Source organism: Rana temporaria, chromosome 2 (genome assembly GCF_905171775.1).
Source record: "Rana temporaria chromosome 2, aRanTem1.1, whole genome shotgun sequence".
Taxonomy (NCBI): Eukaryota; Metazoa; Chordata; class Amphibia; order Anura; family Ranidae; genus Rana; species Rana temporaria.
Window position 1 is genome coordinate 304,562,892 of NC_053490.1, and position 19,962 is coordinate 304,582,853.

The following is a 19,962-nucleotide window of genomic DNA, read 5'->3' on the forward strand; positions in this document are numbered from 1 at the left end:
TTTAGTATTGCTTTAACTACTTCCAGCCCAAGGATGTCATATGACATCTTTGACTTTCAGTGGGAATATCTGAATGTTGCCTACAGCTACAGGCATCATTCAGGTATCCTCTTTAGAGCCGGCGATTTTGTGCACCATAAGAATGACCATAGTGGCAGTTCCGCCGCATGATCATTCTTACAGGCGATGGGAGGGGACATCCCCCTCCCGCCGCCCTACAGTGCTTCTCCAGGCTCTCCCGTGCTATCAGGGCCCGGAGAACAGTGTTAATTTTGGCAGCAAATTTCAATTTAGTTTTAGTCTTAGGACTAAATTGTTTTAGTCCCATTTTAGTCTTCTGTAATTGTCGTATTTAGTCAACCAAATCTCCAGTACATTTTATTTAGTCTAAAATCGAATGAGTGTAATTTAATTGTAATGTAATACATTCGTTAACATTTCTCTACAATTTCCAAACTCATTCTACATGCTGGAGTGAAATATCTAATATGTTATTTTTTATGGTATTGAGGTATGAACATGCACTACAGACCAGTGTTAATTTTGAAGTCAAATTTCAATTTAGCCTTTTGCGTACAGACGGTCGTTTTTTGTGATAGAAATAAACGACGTTTTATGTGATGAAAAAATACGTTTTTGAAACGTAATTTTTAAAAACGACGGAGCATACACACCATCGTTTTTTTCAAAATGCTCTAGCAAAGCGCGGTTACGTTCAGCACGTACGACGGCACTCTGTTCCATTCAAGCTCGCTTCATAACTTGCTTCTGAGCATGCACGGGTTTAAAAACGTAGTTTTAAACGTCGTTTTGCCCACACACTATCGTTTTAAATGACACAAAAAACTAAGTTTTGAAAAACGACACAAAAAATTCAAGCATGTAAGAATTTTTTTTTTGTCGTTTTCCATAAGACATAAAACGTTTTCCCCCACACACGATCATTTTAAATGACGTTTTTTTAAAAACTTTATTTTTCATCACAAAAAACGACCGTCTGTACGCGGCATCAGTCTTTTGACTAAAATGCCATTTTAGTCGTTTTTTAGTCATCTCAATTGTTTTAATTTTAGTCAACTAAAATGTTTTATTCATTTTAGTAGACTAAATTAACACTGCCGGAGAAGGAATCCTCTGCCGCCGGATGACGATCATAGAGATTTCCAGTCATCTCTGTGACCGTCGGAAGCCCGGGCACAACATTGCGATGTCATGTCCGCTTGTAAAAGCCGTGATTGTGGCTGGAAAGCATGGGATTGGTAATTTTTTTGTAAGTAATACAATTTTAAAGTGCCCACATATGTAAACATCGTTCAAACGGCACATGTGGGGTATTGCTGCGTGCGTTAAAGTGAGAGCAACAATTCTCATACTAGACCACCTCCGTAACTCTAAACTGGTAACCTGTATAAAAAAAAAAAAAATTGTCACCTATGGAGATTTAAGTACAGGAGTTTGACGCCAATCCATGAGTGTGCAACTTTAAAGTGTGATATGTTGGTTACTCAGCGTAACATTTTTCACATTGTACAAAAAAATTGGGCTAACTTTACTGTTTTTTGTTTTAAAAAGGCGTTTGAAAAAGCGTTGTGCATATATAAAAAGTTGCAACAACCACCGGTTTATTCCCTAGGGTGTCTGCTAAAAAAAATGTTTGGGGGTTCTGAGTATTTTCGACCAAAAATGATTTTTACATGTAGGAGTAGAGTGCCAGAATAGGCCCGGTAGAGAAGTGGTTAATTAAAAATCTTATTACTAGGTGACTGGCAGGAAAGGGGTTAACACTAGGGGGCGATCAAGGGATTAATGTGTTCCCTAGGGCGTTATTCTTACTGTGGGGGGACTGATTGGGGGAGGTGACCAAACAGTGTCCCTGAGTACAAGGGACACGCCATCGGTCTCCTCTCCGACAGGACATGGATCTCTGTGTTTACACACAGATCTACGTCCCTGGCTCTGTGAGGAACAATCGCGGGTCCCCGGCGGACATCGCGGGCACGTTCATCGGGTCCCCAGTGATGCGGCGAGCGCGCGCTCCACACTGCAGGAATCCGTTTTTTAAAGGACGTCACTCAAAAACTGCTCCCTAAACATACTGCAAACAGCATCACCCCCCCCCCCCCCCCCCCCCCCCCACAACGGAATCGCACCTCAGTGTGAACAGATTGAGTTTCTTTTATTTTCATTCCTGTTAAGCTTTTCAGCGCTACATTTATTTTTTGAAATGCAAATGCGCTCGAAAAACTCCTCCAGTAGGAAAGGGCCCTTAAGATTACCATACACCTCACAAACTTAGATCTGCTAACAATTTTGTACAAAGGTCTGGCTAAATAAAAGTTAATTGGATATTTTAGGTAGGTCCTCATATTACATACCGTATACATATTCATTGTAAGATCTAAAGTTCATTTGTACAGAGATTGTAGAATCAATTTGCAAATGGTATAGTGAGCTTAAAGCGGAGTTCCACCAAAAAGTGGAACTTCCGCTTAAACCACTCCTCGCCCCCTTACATGCCACATTTGGCATATAATTTTTTTTTTGGGTGGGGGAGTGGGGGCTTCAGTAGGAGTGGGACTTCCTGTCCCACTTCCTCCTTCCGCCCAGGGACTGCTTAGGCGATACACCCCTCCCTGTAGGCGATCATCTGGGACACGTAAAAGGTCCCAGGTGATCGCCTATCCACTCGGAGTGCTGTGCCGTTCGCATGCGCAATGAGTGCCCGGCCGTGAAGCTGAAAGCTGTCACGGCCGGGTGCCCACAGTTACAATGGAGGCGCCGGCGGAGAAGGGATGGGGGAGAGGAGCGAAGCTCCGGGTGGCACGACACTGGACCGTGAAACAGATAAATGTATGTTAAAAGCCAGCAGCTATACTTTTTGTAGCTGCTGACTTTTAATAAACATAAAAAAAAGGCTGGAACTCCCCTTTTAAGCTGGCTATATAGTATGCAAATTTTAGTCCCCGATGAACCGGTAGATTTTCAGCCACCCTCCTGCCCAACAAGCTTGGAGTGAAAATTTCAGCTGAATGGATGCATCCACTCATCTGCTGTCAGGTATTCTGACAGCCGACATCTGTGGGTGAATGAATGTAGTAATTTGTTGCTGTAATGTAATGTGGGTTGTATACATGTAGTAATCTACTACAAACCTACATTACAAGTGATTACATACCTACAACCCACATTGCAAGAGATTACTACCTACATTAGGGTTATATCGAGCATTTGCCTGGCTCAGGCAAATGCTCTGATGCTTAATCCGATACCTGGGCCGTCAGGGGTGATCGGCGTGGTGGTGGGGAGAGTTACAAGCACCGATCTCACTATATAGATTTCAATAAAGCAGCTGACAGCTACTTCTCCTCCTCCCACAGCTTTCAGCTGCTTTATTGAAATCTATACAGGGGGATTTGTGCGTGTAACTCATCGCACTGATCACCCCTGACTGTCCCAGTTTCCTTCTCCGGTCCCCCTTTTTACCAGCTCCTTTTTCCCGAATGCACAAAGGGGATGTAGGGACGATTGTAGCATATTAAGGTGATGTAGGGAAAATTGTAGCATATTAAGGCGATGTAGGGAAAATTGTAGCATATTGGGGGAGAGGATGTAGGTATGATTTTAGCATATTGGGGGACATAGGTAGTACCGTATATTAAGGCGATGTAGGGACGATTGTAGCATTTTGGGGGAGGGGGGTGTACCTTTTTGGGGGATGTATTGACGATTGTAGCGTATTGGGGTGGTGGGGGTAGGTATGACTGTAGTGTAGTGTATTAGAGGTGATGTTTGTACGATTGCAGCGTATTGGGGGGGCAGCCGGTTGGGTGTAGGTATGATTGTAGTATATTGGGGGGAGGGGGGAATGTAGGGACGATTGTAGCGTATTGGGGGTGTGTGTAGGTATGATTGTAGTGTATTGGAGGGGATGTATGATTGCAGCGTTTTGGGAGGAGGGGGGGGGGTGTAGGTACGATTGTAGCATATTAAGGCGATGCAGGGACGATTGTAGCATATTGTGGGGGGTGGGAAATGTAGGGACTATTGTAGCATTTTGGTGTAGGAACAATTGTAGCATTTGGGGGCATGTAGGGACGATTGTAGCGTATTGGGGGTAGGTATGACTGTAGTGTTTTGGAGGGGATGTATGTACGATTGTATCGTATTGGGGGGGGGGGCGGCCGGTTGGGTGTAGGTACGATTGTATCGTATTGGGGGGGGGGGCGGCCGGTTGGGTGTAGGTACGATTGTATCGTATTGGGGGGTGGGTGTGTAGGTACGATTGTAGCGTATTGGGGGGATGTATGATTGCAGCGTATTGGGGGGGGGGGGTGGATGTAGGTATGATTGTAGCGTATTGGGGGGGGGGGGTGGATGTAGGTGCGATTGTAGCGTATTGCGGGGGGGGTGGATGTAGGTACGATTGTAGCGTATTGGGGGGGGGGGGGTGTAGGTATGATTGTAGCGTATTGGGGGGGGGTGGATGTAGGTACGATTGTAGCGTATTGGGGGGGTGGGTGTGTAGGTACGATTGTAGCGTATTGGGGGGGTGGGTGTGTAGGTACGATTGTAGCGTATTGGGGGGGGGTGGGTGTGTAGGTACGATTGTAGCGTATTGGGGGGGGGGGGGTAGGTACGATTGTAGCGTATTGGGGGGGTGGGTGTGTAGGTACAATTGTAGCGTATTGGGGGAGGGGGTAGGTACGATTGTAGCGTATTGGGGGGGGGTGGGTGTGTAGGTACGATTGTAACGTATTGGGTGGGGTGTATAGGTATGATTGTAGCGTATTGGGGGCGGGGGTGTAGGTACAATTGTAGCGTATTGGGGGGGTGGGTGGCTGGGTGTGTAGGTACGATTGTAGCGTATTGGGGGGTAGTCCTGGAAGGGTGAGGCACTGAAAAGACTTGATCCCATGTAACCTTTTGTAGACAATGACCAAGTATTCCCCTCCACCATGTTTTGGCTGTTATGAGGCTGGGATCCCTCCAGTCTGAATGCTGCTTTCCTGTCTATTGTCTGAATCATTTAATAAGAGCGAAGTTCTGTGTCCCCCGGGGGTTCAATGATTCCTCTGCACAGCTCCCCCACTCCCTCTGACCGTACACGGTCCCAGCACACGCTGCGCGCCCCCGCCCCACCAGTGCGCGCCCCCGTTTCGTATGCTCGCTCCCACACTCTCCCCAGCCTCCGGTGTCGCTTGTCGCGTTGAATTGACGGGCGGCCTGTCGTATTTCCCCCAGTGTGTGGCTACAGAAGAAGGTCCTGTAGGGCGGCTGTGTCCCATCCGGCGCCTTCTGTCCTCTCTCCCGTCACTGGTCGCTGAGGCCCCGACACACTCGGCGGCTTCCTTCCTCCTCTGACCCGATTCCGTCCGTGGAGGGTCCCACACCCGGAGCAAATATTCCGGAGAAAAAGAGACTCCCGGAGAGGACCGCAGCGGAGATGGAGGCGGTGGGGCCCGGTAAGTGGTGCTGTGAGGAAGGGCGAGCCTGTGGACAGCTCCAGGGGTATGTAGGCCTCACCTGGGGCAGGAGGTAGTGAGGAGAGGAGGGTGGCCGGGGGTGGTGGTGTATGTGAACCCTGATGTGTGTGTGCGCACCCCCCTCGGCGGGGACGGGAATAGCCATGTAGGTTTCCGGGTCGTGCACTGTACTCCTATGGTGTCATCAGCTCCATGTTTAAAGGTCTCCATAGCCCGGATGGGGCTCTGCGCTCCACACACTGGCCGCCTTTTGTTGTTGTTGCTGGCAGGTAAACATTTCCATGTGAGTCCTATGGAGGAGGGGGCTTTCCACTCTTCCAAAACCCCAACAATCAACCTCTTCTTTTCTCTCTTTATATGTTAGGTTAACTTTTACACTAGCTTCAAATTTGGAAAACAAACGGAGCGACCAGTGTTTACGTGACAGCGTTGTCTAAATTGACCCAACTTGTCAACCAGGATTTACCACTCCTCCAAGGCTTCAATTGATGTCAATTTAAACACACTACAAGCACCCTATGGCGTTTACAGCATGTTGAAAATGCATGTAGAAAGAATTAATATCAAAGATGATACAAAGATCCATTCAATTAGAAAATTAACAGAGCTCCATCTGCCAAAGCATTTTAATGGGACGCAGATGCATCAAACGCACCGTTAACACGTTGGTGTTCAAATTTCTTTAAACGTCTAAGTGAGCCCTTTGGGTAGAGTTAGTGTCTAAATCTGCCTCACTGCTAAAGCCTGATCTGTGTTCAGATCATGCTTCAGATGCGGTTAAGAGGTGATATGATGTCCCTTCACTGCCTTTTTAAAGCGTTGGTCAACTTTGTACCTACAGGTAAGCTTCCAATCAGGCTTACCTGTAGGTACAATTAATATCTCCTGAACATGTACTGTTTAGGAGATATTCACGTCAGCTGACGTCACCCATGCATGCACAGTGACGCTCTGCATTCAGGGCGGACAGTATGCTTTAGAATGTAAAGCACCATGCTGTGGCATGCGCACGGGAGTTGCGTCATCGCTGCCTCAGCCATTCAAAGAGCCGGAGCATGTGTTCCATCAAATTAGGCGACTTGTCAAAATTGGTAACGGAAGTGACGTGTCGTCGCCGCTATCTTGTGACAGCCCGCACTCCTCCAAGAACGAGAAGAGGGCAAGCGGACGTCTTGTTACACCCACCGGAGTTGTGCATTTCAGTTATTTTTTAACAGGAAACGGAGCATATATGGTGAAGTATATTAGAAATCCCTCAGACTGTTTACATGTAGAATTATAAAAGTAGCGGTGTTCTGTCACATTAGCAAACCTGTGAGATAACCAGCTTGGCCGCTGCTTTTAAAATTCAACATCCAAACAGTCAGTCTGATTTCTAAATACGCTTTCACCTTTATAAGCTCTGTTTACTGTTAAAAATAACAGAAATGGGAAAGCTTTGGGTGTAACAAGATGTCTGCCCCCCTTTCTTGGTGTATCATTTCAGTAGAGTAGTGAGGGGTGTAGCAAGATGGCGGCGACGAAACGTCACTTCCATTGCCAATTCTGGCGGGTCGCAATATCTAAAAGAACACCTGCAAACCCAGAAGGAAGACCAAATGAAGATGGAAGCATTAGGCTGGGTTCACACTACTACACTACTTTCATCCTACTTTGCTCTGCTACATCGGTCCTACATTTATCCTACATTGGTCCTACATCCATCCTACTTTCATGAACAGGATACTACTTTGGTCCGACTTCAATGATATTCAATGGGCCTGAAGTAGGATCAATGTAGGACCAAAAGTAGTACAGGGAGCATTTTCAAAGTCGTACCGACTTGTGTAGGACGCTACAAGACGCTCTCATAGGGAAACATTGAACACAGAGCAAAGTAGGATGAAAGTAGTGTAGTAGTGTGAACCCAGCCTTAGGGTGCAATGATAGCGCTGAACTAGAGGGCTCACACTGCAGGCAAGTCTTTATAATATGTTAGTATGGTTCGCATATTAGTACATTGACTTAAACATGCAGGGGACCCTTTCTTTTTTTTTTTCTTTTTTTTTTATATATATTCTTTTGGTGAATTACTACAGCATTGACAACATTTTGGACGACAAATGTGCTGCAACTGCATGCAGTTACAGGACATTTGTGGTGCTTCCCTGTCAAACTAAATGTGTCCTGCTCGCTACGTGTCTGGTAGATTTTTCACTAACTTTACAGAGGTATGTAAACACCCCCATCCGTTGCCTGGTTCCCAGGTCACTGCTCTCCACATCTTATTTGTCGCTGTCTCCTTGGCTAGCCAGCTGCTAAGGAGTCACCCATGCCTGTGCACTTTTGAGTGTCCATAGACCATAAATATCTATATAAAACCTACATAGCTGAAAAAAAGGGCAGATATACAAAGTACAGATTCATAATAACAAATGAAATTATATGGATCAAAGGCCAAATAACTAAAAAAAAAAACTCTGTTGCCAAGTCTGCAACTAATCTCTGCACGTCTTGCATAGGAACATGGTACACAGTGAATAGTAAAAACCTTCCAGCCCCAATGTGGGGCTTCCACGTTGGAGGTGTTCACCACTGACTTGCACCAAGTTCACACCATTACTATTCATACAGATCGATCAATTAAGACAAAAAAAAGGTCAAAAATATCCAAGGGTAGCTAAAAAAACATGTATTTAAAAAGTTGTCTCCTGAAGGCATTTACGTCCACATACAAACTGAATGGGGCGTAGCATTTTATTTTGTGTATCCAAGACATCTCAAGTCTTTATATACTCCTGACCAGAGAACTTCCTCTCCATTGTGGGTGATATTTATCTATTCCCATAAAAATGGTCTTCGAAGGCCAGAAGATAATACTTGGAAACAAATGTTTTTGGAAAACCATTTTTGATATTGAAAATATGCCCATTCAGTCTTACGGAGAGGTATCACTTAGTTCTGCCCACATACTGGAGCCCGCAAGGGCACTGGAGCAGATATACCGCCCCCTCCGTAGAACATGTGATGAAAGGTTCCATCTTATGCTCTCTTAGGGTACTAGATGAGGTAAACTTCTGAGTGCATGTTTGTGTGCATCCATTTAGGGAGCACACACGGCATCTCCTACACTGGTAGAAACCAGTGAGGTTCTCAAAGAAACCTTTCTTGATGGTAGGAGGGTCCAAAACATTTGGTATCAACCTGTCTTTAAGTGATGATGCTCCTCTATATATGATTTGCGGCCTATCTGGTAGGACCGTATGCAATAATGTGTCGTTACTCAAAATATGCCAGTGTTTCCTTATCAAATTTCTAACACTTGTGTGCTGCACAGAATAGCTTGTAACAAAATGAACCAGGGAAACTATCTTTGCTAGGTGGCTTCTCCCTCAAAAGGTTTCCACCGTTATACATGAATTCCGGTCCATACTTTTGAAGAAGGTTGATGTGGTAAATTGATCACAAGATATGGAGATATTAAGATCCAAAAAATGTGTTCGACTGGCTAGCCTCAAAATGTAAATGAATGCCCCTGGTGTTATGATTATAAGATGTTTCATAAAGAGCTCAAGATCGTCTCGACTACCATGCCAAAGGAGGAGGATGTCGTCTATGTACCTCCAACAAACATAGACATCCTCCTCCCACATAGCCATAAACATGTTGGCTAAACTGGGGGCATACTTGGCCCCCAGTTTAGGGGGGCTAAGTATATTATATACCAAAATTACACTTGTGGTATTTCGAAAAATATATCTGCTGTGGATTGTCTTTCAGAGTCTTTTTTTTTTATTTTTTTGTGTATGTGTATATAAAGGCATTAAAGCGGGGGTTCACCCCAAAAAAAAATTCTAACATTACATTGAGCCGAGTTGTGAGATTGACATTATGCTGTTTTTTTTTTTATTTCCTTGCCGTACATACCGTTTTTTATCTATTTTCACCGCGGCTTCCGGGTATGTAATCTGCGGGACTGGGCGTTCCAATCCACATGTTAATTGATTGACATGCTTCCCACCGGCGCATACAGCGCGTCACGAGTTGCCGAAAGAAGCCGAACGTCGGTGCGCAGAAAGAAGCCGAACGTCGGTGCACAGTAAAACTAAAAACGCAGCTCAACTGCCTTGGTTTACATCCCAACCACAAGGGGGAAATAGGCCTTAAAGCAGTAGTAAACCGCTAAAAATAAATAAGACCATCTCCCTGCGAGTTAAAGCAGAACTCCTCCCAAAAGGAGAAGCTCTGCTTGTTTGCCTCCTCCCCCCCCCTCTGCTGCCACATTTGCCACCTTTTGACAGGTACCCGCTTCCACTTCGGTCCCCCGCTGCTGGGCCATTCACAAAGCGCAGCGCCCTTCACGCATGCACAATAGGGAACCGGCTGTAAAAAACGTTCACCCAGTCTTTCTTCCAGGTTTGCGCGCTGCAGCCATTTGGTCAAGCCGCAATGGCGTCACGCCCACACATGTGTGTGGGAGGCACGGCTCTATGGACAGCATGCTGTCAATTAAGAGCATAGTGCTTATGTGCCGATCACCTCATCAGTGCTTCTAAACTAAATATCTCCTAAACATGTTTAAGAGATATTTACTATACCTACAGGTATGCCTTCTTTGACGTACCTGTAGGTACAAATGATCAACAAAAAGCCTTAACTACTGCTTTTCACAGCTGCTCCAGGTTCTAGCTGCTCCCGTCCTGGTAACTTTCACTCAAAGCCTTACTCCCACTTTAACCTCAGATCCTAGATACAGTGCAGTAATTGGTAAGGTAACCCAAGGACTGGAAGGGTTCATGGCAGGATCACCAGGTAAGAGGCTGAAAAAAGAAAATTTATGTAGTTGCCATATCAACAGACTTAAAGGGTCACTAAAGGAATTTTTTTTTTTTAGCTAAATAGCTTCCTTTACCTTACTGCAGTCCTGGTTTCATTACCTCATTGTTCGTTTTTGCTTTCATGTTGCTGTAAATCCTCTCTGTTCTGGACACTTCCTGGTTGCCTGTTTCCTGATAACCACAGTACTGGGAGATTTCTCACGGTGGTCACTAATCAAGGAGGTGTGATTACTGTGTGTAAAACGAAACTGGATTGGTGCTGAGGAGTTTTAGACAAAGTATCACTGCTCTCTATTGGCTGACTGCCCTCTAGTGGCTCTCTGTACATCAGAGAACCAGCAAACAACAGCAAAAACCAAACTACACTGCAGGCACATTATATGATTGTTTTTGTATCTATTTTTAATCATTTTTAAAAGGAATCAGTTAACTATTATGTCTCTATGCCCTGTAAACAGTCATTTCGGCTAAAAAAAAAAATTCCTTTAGTGACCCTTTAACAAGAATTAGGTTCTTGCATTAGTCTTATTTTTCAGGCTTTCCCTTTTTGTTTTCACTTGGTAATCCTGTGAATAACATACTTTCCTATCCCTAAAGTGGCCACACACTTTCCGCAGGTGTATCTGTGGAGGGAGCTATGGTTATCTCTCACAGGCAGGAATTCAAACATGACCGCTTTTGTTAATGTTCATTATGTAGGGGATCGTGGGGTTTGTAGTTTACAAAAGTTTATTTTTTTTCTCATGATTTAACTCCTTCCCACCGAGCATACGCATATATACGGCCTCGGCTTTCTGGGTTATACCTGGTTGATACCTGCCTTCCGTTTTTTAGAGCCGGCGATCGGCTTTCCAGGCATAACAACCGATGCCTCCACCAGTAAGATTGGGTACTCTCACCTCCACACATGGACCATTGTTTTACCAGATGGTCAGATAAGCAGATATCTCAACCAAAGGAGACCAGGAAGCAGGGTGGTAATTCAAATCCTCATAGGTCAGCCATACACATGGACCCGAACATGAAGGAAGGAATCACAAATCTAAGTGCTCTCTGTAAAAGCACAGGCTACTCACATTTTAGCCAGTATATACTACGTCGCTCGCTGCTGTCCTGGGAACTAAGATTACATGCTCTGTTTTTTCTTAATGCCGTTTTATACTGGCTAAAATGTGAGTAGCCTGTGCTTTTATACTTTTTAATAAATACTTGAGTCCAGCAGAGAGCACTTAGATTTGTGATTCCTTCTTTCATGTTCGGGTCCATGTGTATGGCTGACCCAATCTTACTGGTGGAGGGATCACTTTAGGTTTGGCTTTACCATCATCACTTGGTGAAGAATTCTAAGATTTGGCAAACTGGATTTTCATTCATTTTTTGGACTTCTATCACATTAATATTATTGATTTATTTTCACTTAATTTACATATATATATATATATATATATATATATATATATATATATATATATATATATATATATATATATATATATATTTGCTTATATTTATTTTCAAAAGAGTATATATTAGTTTTGCGTTGCACTGTTTTCTATTTTTTGTATCACTTTCGGATTTTTGTGAATGTCCCGTTTAGTGTTCAGCTAGCATTACCAGTGATTGTAAACAATTTGTTTTTTTCACTGTACTTTATGATCTAAATATTTTTGCGCTGATTGCACTCTTGTTTTTTGTATAGCAACCGATGCAGCTAAAAGTGAGGACACTCCTCCCGCCGCTCTTACCAGGCCTCCGTTCCACCAGGAGACCCGATCCGCCACTTCGTTCCAGTGGCGTATCGCCATGTTTCACGGCTTCGTTCCAGTCTCCTGAATGTAAACACTGAAGCAACGTCACTTTCGGTTTACTCGGCTGCCAATGGCGCCGGATTTAAAACAAATATACAGTATTTTGAATTGCTGTTTTTGAAGTATAAAGGAGGGATTGGAGGTCTTTTAGACCCCTAATCTCTCCATAAAGGGAGTACCTGTCACCACCTATTACCATCACAAGGGATGTTTACATTCCTTGCGACAACAATAAAAATGATCAAATTCGATTTTCTTTTTAACACAATATAATATAAAAGTAAATAAGAAAACGTTTTTATTTTAAAGCGCCCCCCATCACTGCGAGCTCAAGCAGCAAAGAAAACGTATACTGAAGTCGTGCCCGCATACATAACCGGTGTTCAAATCGCACATGTGAGGTATCGCCGCGATCGTCAGAGCAAGGGCAATAATTCTAGCACTAGACCTCCTCTGTAACTCAAACCTGATCAGCGTAAAAAATAAAAATAAAGCGTCTCCTATGGAGATTTTTAGGTACCGTAGTTTGTCGTCATTCCACGAGTGCGTGCAATTATAAAGCGTGACATGTTTGGTATCTATTTACTCTGCGTATTATCTTTTACATTATAAGGGTTCTAAGTGATTTTTCAGCAAAAAATATGGATTTTAACTTGTAAACACCAAATGTCAGAAATAGGCATGAAAGTGTTTAATTCGCAGGAAATGACAAGGACATTGCATTTCTGACTAAATACACAATATACAATCAGATTGCATAATGTATGGCCATAAAATTACTAGTTGCGCTTTCAGTGCCATTAATTAACGGAATAACAAACACAGAAGAAAACGCACATTTTGCCATGTGAAAAAAGGAGGGGCAAATGCTGCAAAAACACACAACCCACAAAATGCAAAAATGTCCCCTTAACCACATGTAGTACAGCCAATTAAAATCAACAGGCTGCCCTTAGCGTGTCACAGGAAAAACGAGAGAAAATGTGCACTTCCACTATGCTAGATGTGAATGGAGCCTGAAAGTGAAATTGGAGCGGTAACACAAGAACAATGAGGCTCCATTCACATCTGTACATTTCCTTGTATTACAGAAATGCGCTGTACCAAAAATTGCAGTAAAAAATGCACCAAGCTCCAAAATGTTGTGTGTAGGTGGCCCATTCAGGTGGATGGGCTGCCCTATGTGTGATGAATGAAAAATGCTCCAAAACGCCTCCCCCCTCACAAAAAAAAGGTGGCCATAGACTATGCAATCTGATTTGTGTATTTAGTGAAAAGGGTGAACACTGATTGCATTTAATTAAAATAAATGTGCACCTGGGAATGGGTGGGTGGATGATGCAGGGTGTGTGCTAACGAGGTCAGCTTGTCAACTCCTTCCTGTGTCATGACTTAGTCTGTCATGACTTAACCACTTGCTGACCGGCTAACGCCGATATAAGTCGGCAGAATGGCACGTCTGCGCAAAGGAAACAAGGAATTTCCCTGTTCTGCCTAATGACAGGACAGTGATCTCCTGCTCCCTGTCATTGGGAGCAGTGATCAGTGTCGTGTCACTTGTAGCCCAGCCCCCACACAGTTAGAATCACTCCCTAGGACACACTTAACCCCTTCATCGCCCCCTAGTGTTTAACCCCCTTCCCTGCCAGTGTCATTTACACAGTAATAAATGATCGCGATTCGCGTATATAAATGACAATTGTCCCAAAATAGTGTCACGCTTCCGATGTGTCCGCCATAGTGTTGCAGTCACGCTAAAAACGCCGCCATTACTACTAAAAAAAAAATTATAATAAAAATGCCATAAATATCGGCCGGAACTGAGAAAGAAATGTGTTTGTTTTTTTTTTTTTATATAGTTTTTGGGGATATTTATTATAGCACAAAGTAAAAAATATAGCTTTTTTTCAAAATTATCGCTCTTCTGTTAATAGCGCATAAAATAAAAACCGCAGAGGTGATCAAATACCACCATAGAAGACAAAAAAGGGGGCAATTACTCAGAGATGGCAATTGATGGTCGGATTTCGGAGGCAAGACTGGAATATATAAAAAATGTTTTTTATTACAAAATAAGAAACTTTTACAAAAGGCAATAATAGAACCATCTAAGATATATATATATATATATATATATATATGTGTGTGTGTGTGTGTGTGTGTGTATATATTAGTATAAATGGACAATATCCTCTGTACATCGTCTACGCGTTTTGCCGTTGGGATTCCTCAGGACGAGCAAAAGAGTTACCAATGTAAAGATATATTTCATTGTCTGAAATGAAACATAATATATTAACAAAACAGAAATGTTAATGTTTAAAAAAAAATATATATATATATATAATCTCTCTCTCTCTCATAACATCTCATAGCGTCACACTGAATATAGCCATCCCAAATACCTCAAAGCATTCCGAAAAGATGTATAGAAGGGTAGTGTAGAGAGATCCAAATATAATCAGAATATCTCCAAGATCTGATGAACAGACAAAATTGCAACAATGAAGAAAAAAGAATGACATCGAAAGAAAATAACCATAAAAGAGAAATTAGTAAATATGTGAAGACATACCCGAGAAATCCACTGAGCCTATGATATCAACCATAGGAAGGGGCACCACGGGTACACAAAAAAGCGAAAACCAGATCTAAACCTAAACACAATACAAACCACAGCATGAAATTGTAAATATATGGCTTTAAAGGGCAGAAAATGCCTTTTAAATTAGATTAAAAAAAAAAAAAAAAAAAATATATATATATATATATATATATATATATATATATATATATATATCGGCGTATAACACGCACCCTAACTTTAAGAGGGAATTTTCAGGAAAATTAACTTCACAGCCCCCTGCGTATAACACGCAGGCACAGTTTACCCTCTATTTTTCAGGGTAAATAAGTGAGTGTTATACGCCAATGAATACAGTGTGTGTAGTTACTTCCAAATACTATTTATATTAGTAGCCAAACAGACAGTAAAGTCTGTGAAGCAGCAAACACCTAGAGACAAAGTGAATAAAGAGAAGCTAAAGATATCTGGGTCCACAAAAAGCCAATCACAGAGAAGGAGATATGGTGGTACTAATCTGGATGCCTACGGTACTCAGTGTGCCCCGGGGTAATAGCCTGTGCTATACACAGGACTAATACTGAATGCTGGGTTTAAATTGCCCATGCAGTGGGCGTGCAGCGGCGACGTCGGACGCCATAACGTCATCTCTGTGCGACGTACTAGCCCAGCGGCGCATAAACGCACTACTGTGGTGTGGATGGTCGGGAGATGGCGGTGGGCGGTGTGATGACGCGATCGCGCACACCGCCGCTATTGGAAATGACATGGCCAGATCCTCTCCTCATCTGAGGCATCCAAAAACGAGGGGGAGGGGGAAGAGAAACAGGAAAGTAGAAAGAAAAAAGCCGCAATAACAGAGCCAGACCAAATCATAGCCGGCATACACAAAGCCCTATCCAACCAGAGCATGCTTAAAGCGGTCCTCCACCCTAAAGTGGAGTCCCGCTGATCGGAACCCTCCCCCCCTCCGGTGTCACATTTGACACCTTTCAGGGGGGAGGGGGGTGCAGACACCTGTCTAAAGACAGGTATTTGCACCCACTTCCGGCCACACGCTACGGGCGAAAGACGGGCATTCCGTCACATCCCGTCTGTCGCCCGTTGTGTGCTGGGAACACTCGGCTCCCAACACACAGCGTGTGAGCCAATCGGCTGGCGCAGCGCGACTCGCGCATGCGCCGTAGGGAACCGGGCAGTGAAGCCGCAGCGCTTCACTTCCTGGTTCCCTGAGCGTGAATGGCGGGGGGAGCAGCAGAGTGACGAGCGATCGCTCGTGCTCTGCTGCGATCAGCGCTGGACTCCAGGACAGGTAAGTGTCCTAATATTAAAAGTCAGCAGCTGCAGTATTTGTAGCTGCTGGCTTTTAATATTTTTTCCCCGTGACACATCCGCTTTAAAGCAGAAACGATACAGACTCCCAGCACCTAAACAAAGATATACATACGGCAAGGGGATACATAGACTAGTCGGGGGCAGCAAAACAAACCTGTAAAAAGAGATTGCATTGGGGGGGGGGGAAATGTGAATATCGGCCACTAGATGGCAAATTGATCATATAAGGAGCATGATATACTGGAACAGGCTAATATCCAATGTAACACATATAGAGATGCAAGATGCAAATAAAATGAATTAAAATAGACATGATTATCAAAAATATTCCCTAGCTAACATATAAATCTATTTGTGTAGCATTAGTGTAGTGAAACAATACACTAATTAATAAATAAATTTTAACTTATCAAAGATTTAGATCTATTTGTGAGAAAATTAACCTACAAATTCATGTTTGATAAAGAAAGAAGCAGAAAACAAACTGATATTGCAGATCAAGAAATCTGGAAAGACTTCACAGTGGCAGAATTTTGTGCCCTAAAAACCCTTGTCCTCCTTTTGGACGAAAGTGAGGGCACAAGACAGGAAAGTTTGCCTGAAACCTATGAGGCTAGAGGACAAAGAGTCCAACTGTCACAATATCAGCATGATATTGACGCTCTGGGGAAGTCCGTAAAGAAAAAGTCTGTAAATTTTCCCTCGTTGCATACCAACTCGAACGTTTGGGCATTACTAACCCAAACAATTAGAGATGTTGAATCTTTAGTTTCATAGATCCGGGAATCAGAATCTTACTATGGCACAGAAACAAGCTTTGGAAAGTCTTGGAGCTCTCACCTGTTGATCAAGTTCTCGGAAAAGGGCGGCAATGTACTAGTCGTGAATGAATCAAACTACAGGAATATGTGTTGGGACATTCTTAAGAACCGAACCTGGTACAAACCAGTCTCAGATGATCTTATTACTAGATACAACCAACAATATAATGACGCCATACAGTTCGCCCTCTCCGAGGGCTTGATCACCAAGGCTATCTTTGAAGGGATACAAGTTCCCTTTCCTAGGACTCCCATGTTCTATTCACTCCCGAAAACACACAAAAATCTTAAACACCCACCGGGGTAACCTATAGTTTCAGGTGTGGGATCAAAAACTGAGCGAGCCAGCAAATTTGTAGATGAATATCTAAGACCCCACGTTGTTTAACTACCTTCATACATCCAGGATACCCCTGATTTACTTAGGGCACTGGCTGGCCTGAATGTACCGCCAGGCTGTTTTTTGGTCTCAATTGATGTTGAGGCTTTATATTCCTCTATTCGACATGTGAAGGGACTTGAGGTTACTGCCGTGTTCCTTGCAGAGAGAGGTCCAAAATCAACTAAATTAAATGCCTTTGTGTTAAAGCTACTGGCCCATATTCTAACCAAAAACATATATTTTATTTTGATGGGTCCCACTTCCTCTAGGTACAGGGAGTCGCTATGGGCACATGCTGTGCACAGTCCTATGCGAACCTGTACCTGGGGGGGGTGGGAGTTTGAACTTTTTTCCTGTGAAGAATCTATTCTACTTTCTTTTGTGTTGGGGTGGTTTCGTTACATAGACGACATACTGTTGCTGTGGACAGGATCATCGGAGACCTTGCATTTGTTTATGCAATCTTAGTCAGAACAATTACAATCTTAAATTTACTATGAGTTGTAGTCAATCTGTGATTGCCTTCTTGGATATATCAATTTATATTACCAAGGAGGGCACAATCAATACATCGCTCTATCGAATTACCTACAGCAGGTAATACCATTTTACATGGTGCTAGTGCCCATCTGTCTTCGCTTGTACACAGCATACCATTTGGCCAGTAATTGCGCCTTAGACTAAACTGCTCCGACATAACAAAATTCGAACAGGAAGCTGATCTGTTATATACACGACTAAAAGCAGAGCATACAGTAAAAGTTGCTTCAAAAAGGCCCTTCAATAAGGCAGTTGGTAAACTTGGGGTAGATATACTCTCCAAAACGGTCAAGAAACCCATGTCTAATTTCACAAGGTTCATTACTACTAGGGTTGTCCCGATACCAGTATCGGTATTGGGACCGATACCGAGTATTTTCGCTAGTACTCGTACTCGTGCAAATACTCCCGATACCAAAATAGAATATTTTTTTTTTTTTTTTTTTTTTTTTTTTTTTTTACATCGAGCGGTGCATAGAGGCAGGGCCGGATTAACCGTGGGGCTGATGGAGCTGCAGCTCCAGGCCCCCATCATAATATAGGCCCAAACTTAATTCTCTCACCAGGGCCCGGCCGACGACCGCTATATAATAAATCCACACGTCCAGGCAGCTGCAGTGCCATTGGATGGCACTGATAGGTGGCACTCATAAATGGATGGCACTGATGGGTGGCACTGGCATTGATTGGGTGGCACTGATGAGATGCACTAATAAGCTGCCTCCCTGCACTGATGCACTAATGGGCACTGATCTGCACTGATAGGTGGCACTGGCTAGCTGCACTTTTGGGCACTGGCACCGATGAGCTGCACTGATAGGTGGCACTGGCAGTGATCACTCCTTCAATGATATGTAGTTTTCCAGTACCGTATGCTAAAAAACAGCCCCACACCATGATGTACCAGTTCTTCATAATTTTAAAGAAAATATCCTTAGTCTGTATTGTGGTTTGAAAACGGTCACATGACATTTAAAAAAAGTATCGGTATTCGGTATCGGCGACTACTTGAAAAAAAGTATCGGTACTTGTACTCGGTCCTAAAAAAGTGGTATCGGGACAACCCTAATTACTACCTACTCCGATCAACACGTCCAGATCTGTGCCTTTATGCAAAAGCATTGGCACTTACTGTCAGTCGATCCCGTGCTGGCTAAATATATAGGGCCAAATCCAGAAATTACATTGAAACGTGCCACTTAGATCCGTAATCAATTTGTACAAAGTAAATATTGTAAATCGGGTATAAAATCTCCTGTATCTCCAGGACTCTTTAAATGTGGCAATTGCAATTTTTGTGAGCTAGTGCTAAAAGGAACAGTCACATTGCCGAATGTGTATTACACCACAAGTGGCCTGCTAAATACTACAATTGTGGCGTTTAGGCACAAATATGAACCAAATGTGTTTAAATTTGCCGCCCTAGATTGTGTCCTTGAGGATACCTTAAAGATATATTTCATTGTCTGAAATTATATATATATATATATATATATATATATATATATATATATATATATATATATATATATATATATATATATATATATATAAAACCATCTAAGATATATAGTATAAATGTACAATATCCTCTGTACATCTTCTACGCGTTTCGCAGTTGGGCTTCCTCAGGACGAGCAGAAGAGATTTAAAAATGTAAAGATATATTTCATTGTCTGAAATGAAACGGATATATATATATATACACACAGGGGTTTACAAATTTGCTTGGAATCTAGGAGCCAGCTAAAAAAGTTAGGAGCCAGAAAACGCCCCCCGACCCGACGAGCTTGCGCGCGGAAGCGAACACATACGTGAGCAGCGCCCGCATATGTAAACGGTGTTCAAACCACACATGTGAGGTATCACCGCGATTGGTAGAGCGAGAGCAATAATTTTAGCCCTAGACCTCCTCTGTAAATCAAAACATGCAACCTGTAGATTTTTTTAAACGTCACCTATGAAGATTAGTCGGCATTCCACGAGCGGACGCAATTTTGAAGCGTGACATGTTGGGTATGAATTTACTTGGCGTAACATTATCTTTCATACTATAAAAAAAAATGGGGTTAACTTTACTGTTGTCTTATTTTTTAATTAAAAAAAAGTGTAATTTTTTCCCAAAAAAGTGCGCTTGTAGAACCGCTGCACAAATACGGCATGACAGAAAGTATTGCAATGATCGCCATTTT

At 43.1% G+C, this 19,962-nt stretch overlaps 1 protein-coding gene across 1 annotated transcript in view; it reads left to right on the forward strand.

The window, feature by feature from the left end:
• Positions 1-5,151: 5,151 nt before the first annotated feature.
• Positions 5,152-19,962, forward strand: part of AGO4 (argonaute RISC component 4) — a 77,105-nt gene continuing 62,294 nt past the window's right edge. Inside the window, exon 1 of the mRNA XM_040337318.1 lies at positions 5,152-5,462. Coding sequence (XP_040193252.1) covers positions 5,444-5,462 — 19 coding nt within the window. The 5' untranslated portion in view covers positions 5,152-5,443. The remainder of the gene's footprint in view (positions 5,463-19,962) is intronic.